The 16,435-nt window shown below is 46.3% G+C and overlaps 2 protein-coding genes and 1 long non-coding RNA gene across 6 annotated transcripts; 1 reads left to right on the plus strand and 2 right to left on the minus strand.

Annotated features, from left to right (window-relative positions):
• Nucleotides 1-4,248: 4,248 nt before the first annotated feature.
• Nucleotides 4,249-8,063, minus strand: LOC136477135 (uncharacterized). Of its 3 annotated transcripts, XR_010763881.1 has the most exons (7): nucleotides 7,258-8,063; nucleotides 6,731-6,817; nucleotides 6,414-6,500; nucleotides 5,890-5,936; nucleotides 5,431-5,499; nucleotides 4,937-5,227; nucleotides 4,249-4,734 (listed from the first exon to the last, which is right to left on the minus strand). It is a non-coding gene; the product is annotated as an uncharacterized lncRNA (long non-coding RNA). The 3 variants fall into 3 exon arrangements; XR_010763869.1 differs by lacking the exon at nucleotides 4,249-4,734 and having other exon boundaries at nucleotides 4,747-5,227; XR_010763879.1 differs by lacking the exon at nucleotides 4,249-4,734 and having other exon boundaries at nucleotides 4,747-5,227; nucleotides 5,397-5,499.
• A 2,519-nt stretch (nucleotides 8,064-10,582) lies between these two features.
• On the plus strand, nucleotides 10,583-13,447 carry LOC136477139 (cytochrome c oxidase subunit 6a, mitochondrial-like). Its single transcript, XM_066475193.1, has 4 exons — nucleotides 10,583-10,745; nucleotides 10,859-10,965; nucleotides 11,046-11,088; nucleotides 13,120-13,447. The coding sequence occupies exons 1-4, from the start codon at nucleotides 10,649-10,651 to the stop codon at nucleotides 13,155-13,157; spliced, it is 285 nt and encodes a 94-aa protein (XP_066331290.1). The 5' UTR covers nucleotides 10,583-10,648; the 3' UTR covers nucleotides 13,158-13,447.
• Nucleotides 13,448-13,717: 270 nt separating this feature from the next.
• On the minus strand, nucleotides 13,718-15,394 carry LOC136477142 (uncharacterized). Of its 2 annotated transcripts, none has more exons than XM_066475210.1 (2): nucleotides 15,007-15,394; nucleotides 13,718-14,738 (listed from the first exon to the last, which is right to left on the minus strand). In XM_066475210.1, exon 2 carries the CDS (start codon nucleotides 14,666-14,668, stop codon nucleotides 14,015-14,017), a length of 654 nt encoding a protein of 217 aa, XP_066331307.1. In that variant the 5' UTR covers nucleotides 14,669-14,738; nucleotides 15,007-15,394; the 3' UTR covers nucleotides 13,718-14,014. The 2 variants fall into 2 exon arrangements, with proteins under 2 accessions (XP_066331307.1, XP_066331299.1); XM_066475202.1 differs by having other exon boundaries at nucleotides 13,718-14,742.
• Nucleotides 15,395-16,435: the final 1,041 nt, after the last annotated feature.

A 16,435-nucleotide genomic window follows, 5' to 3' on the forward strand; every position in this document is an offset into this window, starting at 1 on the left:
GGTTGTAGTGTTCGTTCAAAATGGTTGCGTAGGTAGTGTGCTTCTCTTCGTTTCAGCGTGACGTTCCATGGTTGGGCTCCCGATTTTACAGTCTTGGATTGCTGCACTGCTTCTAGTCAGCATAATCTAGCTTTTCCGGATTCTGAAACCCAAGAAATTTCTGTGGAAAGTCGTTGGTCGGAGGCTGTGAAAAGGACATTGTTAGACTCTTGTGATCGAAGGTCGAAGGATCAACGACAAGGACCGATCACTGAAGATGCTTTGACTGCGCTACCAGGGCTGAAATGCTAGGGGCAGATGTCCACCTGCCATGAAGTTATGCAGCTCGGCTGGTGCTGATACGATCGTGGATTATTACTGCTACCTAGTTTGGTGTGAGAGAAAAATATTATTCTGGCTGAAAATTTACGATCGTTTACGCCCAAGCGAACAGGCTGATGATACGTGTTCATGCGTATGACGATATGAGACCGTTGCATAAGTACAAAAAGAGCAGTTAAAAAAATTGCATCTCATAAGTTGGATCCTTGCGTATGGTCATGTGTTGTGAATACGTGGACAGGTACATATGGCGGCCTCACGAAGACAGTTCCTTACTGATTTTTTTTCTTCTTCTCAACAATCCTTGTTAAGATGGACAGTTAGTTGCTACAAGGAAACTATGACTCGTGAGCGTAACATTGTTTGTCGGAGTGGGACTAGTGGAAACAAACTTCGACAAAAATAGCTCCTAAATCGTGGTCTATACATTTTATTTGAGAGTCACATATTTTTAAGCTTCTATTTTACTTAGCGTTTGCTTGAGAGATAAAGTGGAGTGAAACGATCATGTCTCGGTTTTTGAAGGATGAGACGGTTCAGTTTCTTGTTTGGTTGAAGGAAACATGACCATCCATGTCCTGCATTTGGGTTGAGGACCCTGAAAAATAGATGAAACTATGATACGTGGAGCCCACATGTCAACATTTTTTTTTATTTTCTCCTCTTCTCCGCCTCACCCCTGCTCGCTGAACTCTGAGCTCTCGGGTTGCCGCCCTCGGTCCAGCGCCGACGAGCTCAAGCCGCCGCCCCCTTGCACCACCCTTAGCCCCGCACCAGCGAGCTCGCGCTGACCCCCTCCCCCCAAGCGAGCTCGAGCCGTTGCCCTCGGCCTCACGCCGGCGAGACGTCCTTGGCCCAAGCACCTCTCTTCCTCCTCGCACGCGCGTGCCCAGCGACGCTCGTCTCACTTGGGATGACTATGTTCATTATTTTCTAGGGGCATGGGATATCCTACCTGAGATGTCACCGTTTCTTGAACAAACACGACCTTAGTAGCCGACTTGGGATCAATTCGTGGCGAGAGGACGGTAGGGAGCGGCTGAGGTTGGGGGAAGTTTGAAGAGAAGGATGGCAAATAGTGAATGGCAACGCAAGGTCTGGATTAGTAATCTCAAGCGTCAGAGGAATGAGGGAACCGGTGTAAGTTGTAACAATATAAAATAAAAGTATTTTCTTAAATAATTTATCTGGTTGGATAGCAGTAAAGTAAGAACATCTCCAGCAGACACTCTATATGCCATCCTCCATATCTTAACAGCCACTGCTGTCCGCGCTTCGCTGCGGGTGATATACTTGGTATAGGAAAATTTTTAAGAAATATGGCTCATATGTCTAATATGTTTTTTCATCGTGTTGGTACGGAAGGTTGGTCTGAGTATTGTAAACGAACATAGAGGCTGGTTGTCATTACATGGTGCCTATTCTAGTCCTGCAAATCAATGACATGTTAGTGGAAAGAAGTATTTGATGGAGTTGGGCTCAAGCAACTAACGCACTTAGATTTAAAGTACAACATTGGATAGGATTACATTATAGGTGGAAATAGCAAAAACTACAACACAAGTACTTCTCCTAATGCGAGGGTTTACAAAAAAGTGAATTAGGATACACTCCCCTTAGGCAAAACTACAACACGCATCCAACAACTACGGACGACAACAACGACAAGAGTACAATACAGGAGAACAGCGACGAAAAGCACTACTACTACGGGTACAGCATCCCAAGGCAACTAATCTACCTTGGAACCACGCATCTTTATTCCTATGCTCGACGGATTCTTCTACCGCTCTGGCTATGGATCTACATCTTCTCGTGGCAATGGCTGAATGAGAGGAACCAAGGGTTCTGCTTATAACACTTCCGAAGGTGGAGGTGCTGACGGTTCTACATCACCGATTCTCCTTCTTTCAGGCGGGTGGATAGGGATCCCCTCCAAGATCGGGGCATCCTGCCTTTCATCAACCAGCGTCCTCCGCTTGGCCCTAGTGAACAGATAGGCCTCACCCAGCTGATGAACATGCCGATCTTCGGCCTCCTTCAGAGCTTCTAACATGGCAGTCTCCTGGCTCTCAGCAGCTACAGCACTGGCATACGCTTCGGCGAGCTACACCTGGAGCATCCGAGTGAAGATCTCGGCTTCTTCAGCGCGCCGAAGGCACGTCCTCAGCTCCAAGGCTTGCCGGTCATACTGCTCATCCAGAGCAAGCAGTTACGTGGTCAAGTGCACTACGGTAGGACTATCTTCCTGCGCATCCCGCCCTTGCAAAGCCTCCATGCGAGCCCTCCATGCCCGCCGATTCCTATCCAAGGGTGGAAAGAACCTCATGGGGGTACGGGCAACGAGCTCTTCATAGAGCTGGCAAAGGTACCGCAAGGCTTTGCGGGCCACAACCTGGTAGGTGTCGGTGAAACTAAACCCGATTGCGGTCATACTCCAGGCTTCGGTGATGTCGGAGAACTCTTCACTCTTCCCAATGTAGACGGTAACCTCACACCAATCGGTGCCATGCTTCTCATACTCACGGCCCTCATACTCGGGACGATCTTTGACTTCGAGCTTTTGCAGGGTGGCATGTAGGATTCTAGAAAAACCCTCAACATTCAGGCAGTAACTACTAACTCAGACTCCTGCCATTTCTGGCGGTGGCTACAAAGAAGGGCTGAGCAAAAAGCTTGTTCAAAGGGAAAACCTAAGCGAGCTAAAGTGCGCCGAGTGGGGGTACCAATGGCTAAGCCAGGCTCTGCTTATAAAGGCAGAGCAGTCTGTGGTCCTAGCGCGGTTCACCAGGGTTCCTGCGCGGGATCACTACGAACAAATCGACCAAATTTCACGCGTTCAAGACGAGTGACGTGCGGTGCCACTACTGAGTAGTACGACTGCAGGGCAAGGGTCCGACAAGAGCGCAGAAAAGAGGTATGAGAAGACGTGGGTCACTATTGACGTGACTCATAGGCGAACACGGAGCACAAAGCCATAGTGCAGACCTAACTCTGTAACAAGCACGAGTAGGCCATGCACACTACGACACGCGTGACACCTATGGATGGTGTATCTGCCAACAATACGGTACAATAATGCACAAACAGGCTATGCATTAATGCACGTCCTATGCGTTCGAGGTGAGCGATGTCCGAGGCCATTAATGACTAATACGGCTGCAAGCCAAGGTTCCGACAAGAGCCCAAAAAAGAGTGCAGGGAGACTTGGGTCATGGTAGGCGTAACCGCAGGCGACGCAAAGCACAAAGCCACAAGGAACGAGTGCCTCTGCAAGTATGGATGCAGATGCAATTATGGTAGCTGTAGTAATGGCAACCAACCCAAACCACCGACCATCTCGGGAGCAACGTGCACACAACCCAAACCGTGTCTTAGATGTATGGATGCATGTGTAAGTACAAATGGCCCTACATGGTTGGTGAATCGTTTTTATCTGATGGTAAGGAGGAGAGGCATTAAATGTGTCCACCTGCCTGATTTGTTTTTATCTGATGGTAACATGAAGAAGAGGCATCAAATGTGTTCACCTGCTGTCGACCCACCCTGCGTAGGTGAAGATGTCCAGTGCTTTCAAACTTACCTAGTGAATTTCTAGATACCTTAGGGAATGGCTTCGAACACTGCTCGTTTCGTGCGCGTAAATATCCTGCCACTTTCCTTTTATTGGTCTCCGCACCAGACTAAATAGTGGACTGCGCCAGGACCAATAACCGCTCCACCATTACAAAAGGCCAGTGGTGCTCAAAGGAAAAGCTAAGCGAGCTAAAGTGCGCCGAGTGATGGTACCAATGGCTAAGCCAGGCTCTGCCAATTCCGCTGGTGCTATGATAAACTATATTCGGCAGATCTAAGTGGCTCCAGTATCACCAAAAAAACAAATGGTGCTTATTCGATACGTAGCCAAAGGTTTTAGGGGCACGCAGCCCAGCCGTACAAACCAAATGGTGCTTATTCAGCAAGCTAAGTGGCACCAGTATCACCACAAATCACACTCATTGCCCACGTAACCAAATCAACACCCTCTCCTTGCAAACCCTAGCTTATCCCCTGGCTAGAGCCCCCCACCGAGTAGGCGAGCACATCTATGATCTATCTAAGACGACTGTTGCACGTTAAGAAGCGGAATGTTCATCATAACATTAATTATAGAACAGCCGAGGGTTACCTTGTTTTCTCTTCAAATTTCTATTCCTACTATTCACCACCGTACAAGATTTGTGACAAGTGCTATGAAACCCTGATTGCAGCACCTTCGACCACCTGCAGGTCCCTCCAATGGCCCTGCCCCATCCAAGTATACCAACACAAGTGACCCTTTGTAAGGTTTCTTTGTACATTTTGTTTCTCTTCGAATGATTGCACGTGGCATGACTTGATAAGTACACCAGTTAGCCGCCTTCATGTGGGCCACTGGTCAGATAATATAACCAGATTAGTGTCTGATGTATAATGAAAAGTTGTTTATCGAAATGCTCAGCAAATTCAAATTTCTGAGAACTGATGGAGACCATAAAGAGTGCTGCCTACTGTCCATTTAATGGGTGCAGTTGCTTCATCTATCTCATCTGAGCCGTGAAATTTCTATCTAACGCATCAAATAAAAAGAACGTACGTGGACAGCCTAGGAGGCCGCCGATTCGGCGTGCCTTCATATCTTTAATTTGCATCACCGCCAAGCAGTAGATCTCAAGGCCCAAGCACCTAGTGGGGCCGTGCTCCACCATTGGGGTGGAGATCACCACGGAGAGGGGCGCCACGGCCACCACCACAAAGAGGAGCGTCAGAAGGTCGTCGCCACCTACCGGCAGATGGGATGGACGCCATATTTTCATACCTCCAGTCGCCAGCCAAAATAGTCGCCGCCAACCACTCAAACTCGAGAGATGGGATGGACGCTGCCAGCCTGCCACCGGATGCCACAATTTGTATTCAAATCACATAGACACACGGTCATAAAAAAGCATAAGAAATTTAACACACAAGGGCTTGCATGGTGCCGGGGAATCAATTTAACAGATTGTGTGTGGTGGACATATGACAATTGTGCATAGAAAAATAACGTGAGAGATCACCTTCGTCGGCGGGATGGACACCATATTTTCATACCTCGAGTCGCTAGCCAAAATAGTCGCCGCCAACCACTCGAACTCGAGAGATGGGATGGACGCTGCCAGCCTGCCACCGGATGCCACAATTTGTATTCAAATCACATAGACACACGATCATAAAAAAACATAAAAAAATTAACACACAAGGTCTTGCATGCTGCCAGGGAATCGATTTAACGGATTGTGTGGTGGACATATGACAATTGTGCATAGAAAAATAACGTGAGAGATCACCTTCGTCGGCAGATCCATATATATATGTGCATGTGACTATGTATGGAAATGTGTTCCAACATTAAATATAAATGTGCTCCAACAATGTATAAAATTGTGATCCAACAATATATAAAATGTGCTCCAACAATGTATACAAGTCTTCTAAATGAGTTCTTGCATACACGGTTGGCTCAAGAAAGCATAGAAATAAAAAAATCAATTGCACAGAAAGCATGCTTGCCTGCGTTGGTAGCTCTTCATTTCTGCAAACCACCTATTCATACAAGGCTGCAACCAAAAATCAGATAAAAACATCATGGAAAAACAATTGTCGTAAAAATACATCAGTTTGCTTGTTGATTAATATGCATAAAAAATTGTTCCTGGCTTTTATGCATTTGATAGCCATGATTTGGCCCTTGTTTAGTACGTGAAAAGTTTTCCCAAAAAGTGCTACAGTATCTGTCACATCGAATCTTGCGATACGTACATGGAGCATTAAATATAGACGAAAAAAACTAATTGCACAGTTTGATTGGAAATTACGAGACGAACGTTTTGAGCCTAATTAGTCCATGATTGAACACTGATTGTCAAATAAAAACGAAAGTGCTACAGTAGCCAAATTTCTAACTTTTCACCAACTAAACACGGGCTTGAATACACACTATATCAAGGATAAGCGTAGAAAAGTCTCAGCTTTGATGTCCTCCGAAAAATAGCGGTCACAGAATAAAACCGCCAAAAAAATAGCCAGCTACATACTCTGTTCCATCAGACGCTGAACAAATCGATCATGGTGGAGCGAACTCGTGGTGGATCCAGCTGCTGGTCTCTCGGGGTGGCAGGGAACTGCTCGGGGCGGACCGAAAATTAAGACTTCAATTTCATTGCGCATCATATCAAGGAAATGAATAAAAACAGTAAAGACAAATCACAGAAAGTTTTGAATAACAAAGCATAGAAACCGTAATAGGAAGAAACAAGCCAGCAAGGTCCACGGACATTGAATCATGCGTGCACATACATATACCACCACTAGAAACTACTAGTAGGAAGGGGAAAAGTGTTTTTCTACTCGCCTTCGTCGGCAGATACATATTCCATGGCCACCAGGAGATCCTCAGCCATCAGCGCACACCAAGACCATGATGCCGCATCTCCTGCAGCTAAAAATCAGAAGAAGAAATTTCTTTTACAAATTCATTGCACATCGTATGAGAGAAAAAGCATAAAAAGTTTAAATCAAAACTGCATAGAAAATTTGCTTGCTTATCATTCAAAACTGTTCTCCAATATGAGTGCAGAAAAAGGAAGCCAATATGAGGAGATCAGTTCAGAGCACCAGAAGGGAGTATCATCGAGCACCTACTAGGCAGCAGTTACAGAATATGTATAGACTAATATGATACTACGGAAAGGAAGCAAGCATCGACTGTGAGCTACAATTAAAAATTCTGATGCATCTTTAGGAGCTGATTGACGGATTTGTGTGCGTCAAACAAGAGAAAAGAAAAGACATCAATTGCGAGCTGCAATTCAAAATTATTCACGGCAATATCAGAGATGAATAAAAGAATTAAAAAAACCTATCTGCAGGTCTTCTCACCAAAGAAGCTCTCGCCATGGGGTCACGCAGGTCACACAACACAGGTGACGCGGTTGTCCACTTGCTCACCATCCAAGCTCTCGCCATGGGCTCTTGCTTGACAGAGAGATGAAGGGGCACAAATATTAAATCTGGTGAACATAGGAAGGGGTCGAGCTAGGGAGGAGGAAAGGATGCACCCTGTCGCTTTGCTTGCTCGTCATCCCACTCGAAGCTCGCAAGGACACGGTGGTGGCTGGCTTTCTCGGACGCGGGTGACACGGAGGGGCGACGGACTGATGGCGCGATACGCTCGGGAGGCCCATCCCCTTCCCCACCGGAGGACCCGTGCATCTGGCCGCACCGACACTAGGGGCCACGCGGCTGGTCGCGCCGACGCCGGGGGGCCACGCATCTGGCCTCAATCCGCCCTTTTGCCTGCCCCGTCGGACCCGCCATGGCCAGTCAGGGAGGGGCGCCGTCACGGGCCCTGGTAGGGAGGATACGCCGCCGCTGCGGTGTGGAGGAGGACCGCCGCGGCAGCTGTTGGAGGACGACCGCCGCGCCACCCTCGGGGCCGGTCACGCCGCTATGGTGTGGGGGCCGCGACGCCGCCAGGGGCCGCCGAGCTCGCTGGCCTGGCCGTGCCGCCGCCGGGGACCGGGAGCACGATGGCTTGGCCGGTCGGTCTTCTACTTGGCCGCCGTCGGCGCTGGGAGGTGAAGCGAAGCGAGGGGGAGTGGACCGGATCTAGGCGTGAGGATGGAGAGGGTTACGGGGGAGGGATGCAGCAGGGAAAGGGAATGGACTCGGTGCGCCTAGCCGGTACTGTTGGTTCGGTGGAAACAGGTAGCTGCACTGTGTGCTGGGGCTTCGATGGACAACAGATAGCTCATGCATGCATCAATGCAAGCGAGGCCCCACAGCACCATGCACTCGAGTACTCGCATGCGCGGGTCAGCAGCTTTTGCATGCATGCAGGCAAGGCCTCAGCGGCATGGGAGGATGTGTACCGACCACCATGTCAGGCACCGACTATGCATGTCGAGTCAGGCGTCATCGTCTTGTCGCGTACCATCAGCAGGAAGTCATACTTAATTTAATGGGTGCAGTTGTTCCATCTATCTTATCTGAGTCGTGAAATCTCTATCTAAGCCCTTGTTTAGTTCCACCCCAAAATCCAAAAAGTTGCTACAGTACTTGTCACATCGAATGTTTGCGGCCGTGCATGAAGCATTAAATGTAGACGAAAAGAAAAACTAATTGTACAGTTTGGTGGGAAATTGCGAGACGAACGTTTTAAGCCTAATTAGTCAATGTTTGGACACTATTTACCAAATAAAAATGAAGGTGCTACAGTAACCCAAAATCTAAATTTCGCGAACTAAACAAGGGCTAAGACACCAAATAAAAAGAACGTACGTGAACACACTGGAAGACCACCGATTCGGCGTGCCTTCATATCTTTAATTTGGCTATCCACTCCATAAGATTCTCTATCCACAGCATACTCGACTAGCTAAACCTTGTTCTACATGTTTTGTTTGGTATTCAAAATAGCATTAATTGATATCTTTTCTTGATCTTTGAGAATTCAATCGATGTTCTAAAATTCAAATAAATTACAAAAAAAACATCCAATTTTAAGGAATTTTAATTTAGGGTTCTTAAGAGGTTTTAAATTATACTACTTGAAATGGGTCCTATGTTATTCATTGTACTAGCAGAAAAATAGGCGTGATTTAGAAGCTTAATATAGTAATGTTTTGTACTCCATCCGTTCTAAATTATAAGTCGTTTTGACTTTTTTGGTATATCGATTTTGCTATGTATCTAGACATATTGTTATATCTAGATATATAGCAAAGTGGAATGTACTAAAAAAATCAAAACGGCTTATAATTTAGAACGGATAGAGTATCTATGAAAGAGGTGACAAATAATGATGTTTTGAAGAAAACAACTTAAACCATCGACTGCCCTATCTGTCAGGCTCATGTCAAAGAAGAACATTATAATTTACTAGCTGTTCTCTTTTGCATAATGAAAATCGTGCGGACTCCAAGAGGCTTTGAGCTCCGCTAGTAGTGTCTTTAGCTTAAATGGACCCACGTGTTATATTTTTTTTACGAGACTCAGTTACAACGCAGATGCTCATATCCACGAGCGTACATTTATCCCTATGAATACACACGCACGCACATCTTATTTCTATGAGCACCTCCAAATAACTAAGTTGGACTTGAAAATCTCGAGATTGACGAAGTCGACGCAGACGTTCACATACACGAGCGCACACTTACCCCTATAAACATACACCGACAAATCTCGAGATTGACGAAGTCACCACAGGCGCCTCATTGTCGATGGGCACATCGCCTACCACTGAAAGAATGACGACGTTAAATCCTGATATAAATAAATCCAGAAAAATACTAGCACCACTCATGTTAAATTAAGGACTTAAACCCGGATGATAAAATTCTACCACAAAGAACCCAACCGACCGAATACACTAAGGGCTTGTTTGGTTGGCAGCCGCTGTTCGCCACGCCACGGCTCCGGCAGCCACAGGACCATGGCTAGCGTTTGGTTTCGTGCCAACTCCATCACGCCATGGACTGCGGCGGCCACCAGGTGTGCGGCTGGTGTTTGGTTCCCAATTAAATTGTGGCTGCCACAACTGTCTCTAGTACAAAAGCACGCCAAACCTGTGGCGGCCAAATACACCGCCTAACCTTCGGCGTCGCCTTCATTTGCATGGTGGCGAGCCACAGCCTGAACAGCTAAAGTTCGGCGACGCCACACATGGCATGGCAACTTGTAGCCGGCAACCAAACATGCCCTAAGTTCCCAACCCACATATCATTGACTCGCCATGCAGTGTCCCGATACATTTATCATACTCATCAAAACGACCAATCATGAATCTTCCAATTCGTTTTTAAAGAACCAAATTTTATTTATTTATTTATTTATCTGGTAACGGACACTGAAATTAAGCCATGAACAATGCTTTTTCCTCGGTGGATATTTTCCCTTAATTTTATTACAAACATCTTTCATTTACTTCTTCCCGGTGAAACATTTTTTTTCGACTAGGAACAGATATATGTTGTGACAGAAGGAAAAAGTACAAATAGTTTTTTTTAGAACAAAATACAAATAGTTTTTTTTAGGGGAACAAAGTACAAATAGTTGAGAGGTCAACGGTTTTGAGGTGGCTGCTGCTGTCGGATTACGTGACTTAGCATAAAGCCCACGGCCCAAAAAAAAGGCCCAGATTGCTAAGCCCACCAAAACCAGCGGATTAAGAAGGCTGCGAAGGCACTAGCCAGGTCAGCCACGCTCCCCGGAACGAACGACGCAGCCATATTCTCGACTCGTTCCCCAAAAACCAGCGGCACCACCCATGGCTTCGGCGGCGGCGAGATCCGGCCTCCGGTCGCTGGCGGCGCGCGCCGCCCCGTTGAGGCGCCGCATGTCCTCCTCCGTCCACGACGATGCCTGTGCGTACATCTCGCCGCCGTGGTCGCTGACCCCTTTCCGTTCTTCTCTCCTTTTGCGAGACCCGATCGGTTCCTGATTTGGGTTTGGTGCCCTTTGTTTTCCGCGTTCGCAGATGAGACGGCCAAGTGGGAGAAGATCACCTACGCTGGGATCGTGACCTGCACCCTCCTGGCGGCCTACAACCTCTCCAAGGGCCACCCCCACTTCGATGAGCCGCCGGTCAGATCTCGCTCCCGATTTTTCCGAATCTCTGATTAGATTTGGCCTGAGAATGATATGTTTTTTTGTTGTTGTTGCAGGCGTACCCCTATCTGCACATCCGCAACAAGGAGTTTCCCTGGGGTATGGACTGTATACCTCATCATTTCGATTTGGCTGCTTGTTTGATTTTATGATATTTGTTCCGTTCCCTTCTGACATTGTTTGATTGAAATGCGTCAGGGATTAATGTTTGATTTGGTGACATGCCATCGGATTAATGTGTAATAGTTTGTGTATCAGAGGCCTCGTATGACATTATAACCTAGCATTTAGTTGGCAGAGTTCTCCAATTGGATATAGGAGTATCGACTTGATTAATTGATTGGATGCATCTGTTTGATAGCTTCACGAATGATATTAAGGTTAAGGGTGCACATTGACATCTTCATTTTCCCCCTTATTTTAGACTGCTTTGTTTTACACAAATATTGCAACACCAGGTGAGGGTGTTATGGGATTGTTATCTGTATGACTGTATCTGATAATGAGTGTACTGGCCAGGAACTATCTAGGGAGTAGATACACTGATGGAATTATTTTCATTAGTTTCTCCCGTGTGGCTGTGTGACACTGCAAGAGGTTGTCTTGTCATGTATGACTGTATACTAAAATTCCTTTGCCTCATCTTAAAGGGAAAATGATGGCTTAATTGGGGTTTTGAACATTGAACGAGTTTTTCAGTATCATTACGGGCTGTTCAATAATTTAGAATTCAAATGGGTCTGGTCCTCTCATTCCATGTTTCACACAAACCACTACGCCATGTGACCTTCTACTATCTACTTCCTCCAAAGTGATGTTTTACTAAGGTTGTCTGAAGTCAACCACTGTAGACTTTGATTGCGACTTCTAATGTAATGTGTCTGTGAAACTACGTTTCAAGATAAACCTATTCGTATCATGTTCAAACGTTCCTGCAAACTCAACATGTAAAAGGTATTTTGTAGTTGAAGTTTGGAATGGTTGACTTCAGACACCCCGGAAGCGTCAATTATTTGTGACTAAGGGGCATAGTTCAATCATGTACGGTTGTTATTATGCAGAGCTAAGCATTTGTTTGCTTGTCATCTTTGGTTATTTGCTCTGTTGAGTTACCATTGTACACAGCACTGTACAAATGATAACAATTGAGCTAATGTCCACGCTGGTTGGTCATTTAATTTGATCCTATCATGTATATGTTGGCAAATTGGCTCTTAACTCTTGAGTACAAACATTCTGTCCTAACAGTCCTGTGGTATCCCATAAGAGTTTAGAATTGAGGCCTTGTTTAGTTGGAAAAATTTTGGGAAATGGTACTGTAGCACTTTCGTTGTTATTTGGCAATTAATGTCCAATCATAGTCTAATTAGGCTTAAAAGATTCGTCTCGTGAATTTCGTCTAAACTGTGTAATTAGTTTTATTTTTTATTTATATTTAATGCTTCATGCATGCGTCCAAAGATTTGATGTGACGGGGAATCTTGAAAAATTTTGCAAAATTTTAGGAACTAAACAGGCACTGAGGCATTCATACTTGCTATATGCCTATATCAAGTGTGTCTTACTTTCTTTTCACCCTTACGTCACACAAATTCCAAAAATACCTCGAAAAGCATGCATTAGTATTTTCATTGTAATCTGTTCCAATGTTGTACTACCTCCATCCCAAAAAGATGCAATTCTAGGTCTGGACAGAGTCAAACTAACTTAAGTTTGACTGTTATGGAAAATAGTATCCATATTTAAGACTCCAAATAGGTATATTATGAAATATATTCCATGGCAAAGCTAATGAACCTTATTTAGTATGATAAGCATTAATATATTTCTATATAAATTTAGTCAAACTTAGAATTGCATCCTTTTTGGGACTGAGGGAGTAGTATGCAATATATGTTCACTCCAAACTGCTTTTCCATTATTGTTCATTAAGCACTGCAGCTTTTGTCTTGTATATTTTAATAGAAAAATGCCTTTTAGAATCCAGAGAGTTCTTTTGTATCATCTATGTGAACAGTAAATATTATTGTGATTTTGGACTGGTTAGAGCAGAAGTGCAGAACACTTCATGTTATCGATTATGAATATTTTTTTTCCATGTCTGATACATCATACAATTGTGTAATGCAGGTCCTGATGGCTTGTTTGAGAAGAAGGACCACCATTGAGCCCTGATTACCACACCTTCAGGAGCTGGTGCATGCTTTAAAGAGTTATCTCGTTGTTTCGGTGATTTTCTTTTCTTTTTGAGACCTATTTGCTGCAACAAGAAATAAGAATGGCCAAACTCTTGTATTCACAGTCAGGTTTTAACTATGTTGTTAGTTGTTACCGGCTTGTTTTCTTTTCTTTCCTGTCCACATCAAACATCACATGTAAGTTGGTCTTGCCCGGTTTCAGTAAATGTTGTCACAATTATCAAAAAGCTGTTATTACATTCTGATGGCTTCAGATTGCATCATGTGCTCGTGATAATTTCCAAGTTGCTATTGGTACTAACTATCAAGGCAGAAAATAATTGTTTGTTTTGTTTATTTCCTGCAAAAATCCCAACTTAGGACCCTTTTGAAATGCTGGATTCCCCGCCCCCCCCCCCCCCCCCCCCCCCCCCCCCCCCCCCTATTTTCTGCGCTTTTTTTCATTGAAATGTGTCGTTTCCTGTGCTAAATTGTAGTTTAGGAATTGTGAGAAATCGTCAGGAATTATTGCTGCACGAAAAAGACAATGCTTCGGACAGTAGCATCTCCCATTATTCTGGTGGTAGGACATCTGAGCAAAAACAAAAATAACCGGTCTGTACAAGGTGGAGATAAACTAAATTCAGTTTTTTGTCAGCTATGCGCGCTTCTGTCAGAGCACGCTGTACAATCAGCATGAAAAAATAGAATTCTCCCGTTCTCGGTAGCATTGTGCGTTCTCATGTCGAGATGCCATGTCCAGAGTCATCCGTGTTGGTAGGTTTCTCCTCTGCTCCAGGTACCCCTAGAGCGAAACTGTTCGCAACATCACCAGCTGTTATGGAAAGTTAACCAGTTGTTCCTCTGTCACGCAACGACGCCACATCAACAGATGAAATGTTGTTCAGGGCAGAAGCAGAACCACTCAGGGTTGGAACAGTGCCATTGCCATCTGCTGCACCTGCACCGCCAGTCGCATTGCGCAGTAGAACGTCAGCACCATCTTGCACAGTGCCGGTGCCGTTCACCGGAGGAACAGTGCTTATGTTCAGTACATTCTGAGTTCCTCCTTGCACGGCCTTGGGATCGTCCTCACGGCTGCCGTCTTGTGACTGGAAATCTATGCCATCGTCCTCTTCATCAGCGGCAACGGCGAGGCCGTCGTCCGCGTCGTCAACGTCACCATCATCCTCATCGCCCTCTCGGTCCTCTTCGTCGCCAGCCTTGCTCAGAGGATCATCCGACGACTCGCCGGCCCCAGCAATGCCATCGACGGAGGCGTGCCCTGCGAAGTGGACGAATCCCTTCCTGCCCAGCCGGCGCCCCGCCGGCTCGGCGTCACTTCTGCCGGTCTCCACAGACACTGGCCGTCGCTCGCCGTACGAATGCGTGAGCTGGTACACGATCCAGATGGCGACGGCGACGAGCAGGAACGCCTGGAAACTGTGGCTTGCCCGGAGCTTCTTGCTTCTGTGGCTCCTGCCTGACGATTGCCTCAGCATGGTGTGCTGGTTTTCTTTCGACAGTGTGTGGAGACTGGAGACTTGTACTTCAAGTGTTGGCTCTGCACACCTAGCTTCAAGTACCATGCAAAGAAAAAAAATTCAAGAGCAGCAAGAAACATGTGAACTTCACAGTCTGACGATGAACTATATGCACTGCACTCCAAGTCTCCAAAGAAACTATTACATGCTCAATGCCAATGCTGCTCAAGCAATGCAGGAGTATCAAAGACAGAGTGCTTATAGCTATGTTTTTTGAAGAAGAAACTAAACCGAGCTAGGAAACAACTAGTAGTTGTAAGAAAAGATGCAAGTTAACCGACGGAAAGAGTGCTTACCAGAGAGCAAGTAAGGACTGCTGAAAAGCTTTGCTGCTTTCCTGGATCACATTCACCGCAGAAGCGCAGATCAGGGAGAAATGTGGGGTGTGGAACTGCGGTCCATAGGAAGACCCTGTCTTCCTGCGTTCCTCGCAAGGACACTGCGACTGAGAGGAAGGAACTGAAGTGAAACCAACCGCCTTCACGAGCTGATGCTCCAGGCCTTTACTGGCTCTGTGTGCCCTGTCGGTTTGGGAGAGGACGAAGACCAGCAAGACACCATGAATGCATGCCGACCGAGAAGCGAGTACGGAGCTAGCATATACTACTGCTACTGTTGCGATGAAGCCCAGACAATCAGAGTAAACACATGAGACAGAGGGAGAGACACAGAGCTAGCCAGGTCTGAACCGATGGTGCCCCAAACGGCGTGTGGATGACCATGAGCGCAGCGAATCGGATCGAGCAAGGTCACCCGATCTCCAAAAGCTGGAGGCCCAGAGCTCGAAAGGAGGAGGGTTTGGTTTTAGGTGACGCGTGTCGGTCAAACCGTGAAGGCAGCGGGGTCGGTGGTGTGGTGGTTCGGCACCGGCATCATGTGCTCACCATGACGCCGGCCGAGTTGGAGAGACGAAAGAGGGGACATTTGTTTTGTGCGTCCGATGCGCATTGCATTTGCATGTCAGGTGCCGAGGTGCCACCACTTTCAGCTGCGTGAGTGAAAGATCATGATCTCTCTGTGCCGCATCGCAGCTTGGACGAAGTTTCAAGCTCGACCATGGTCTCTGTGCAGAGGAATTGCACAGCTTTGCCCTCGTGCACTGCATGTAAAATTGCCTGGCAATAATGCCATAACCTGAGACACCGCCCCCCTACCCTCCCTTCTCCCTCCCATGTGTAGATTCAATGAAATGGTGCCTACCCTCTCGATTTCATCTGGGTTTCTTCCTTCTCACTTCTGTCCCTGTCCTGTCCTTAGGCTACAAGGGGTACCCTGTCAGCCCCCTCACTTCCCTCCTTGGTCCATCTTTTGCCCCTACACCTTCATTGCCACCCTTAACAATCAGGTGATACGAGCAATTATATATATAGTGGGTGAATAGGTTGCTACCCTTGGAAAAAAACTCGCAGACGTAGACAATCATCGAATGATCAGCCTAGGTCACACAGTCCTCTGTCTGATCACACGTTGTTCACCTGGTCACTGAGACAAAGTCACCTCTGCCCTAGAAACAATATCAATGGACAATCCGCCGAGGTGAACCCTATCATTAGGTACATGCTCTAGAGCAGTTTGCCAGCGCATTTTAAGTCCGATCTCGACCAATCCAACTTATTTAATATCCTGGGGCCACTTTCCACCATGAATTCAGTTAAGAGTTAGCCTCTTATGCATCCACATGCTTTCGATTCGACTCTCTCAAGTTAACCATCTTGGACCCCCTTA

Source organism: Miscanthus floridulus, chromosome 1, assembly GCF_019320115.1.
Source record: "Miscanthus floridulus cultivar M001 chromosome 1, ASM1932011v1, whole genome shotgun sequence".
Classification (NCBI taxonomy): domain Eukaryota; kingdom Viridiplantae; phylum Streptophyta; class Magnoliopsida; order Poales; family Poaceae; genus Miscanthus; species Miscanthus floridulus.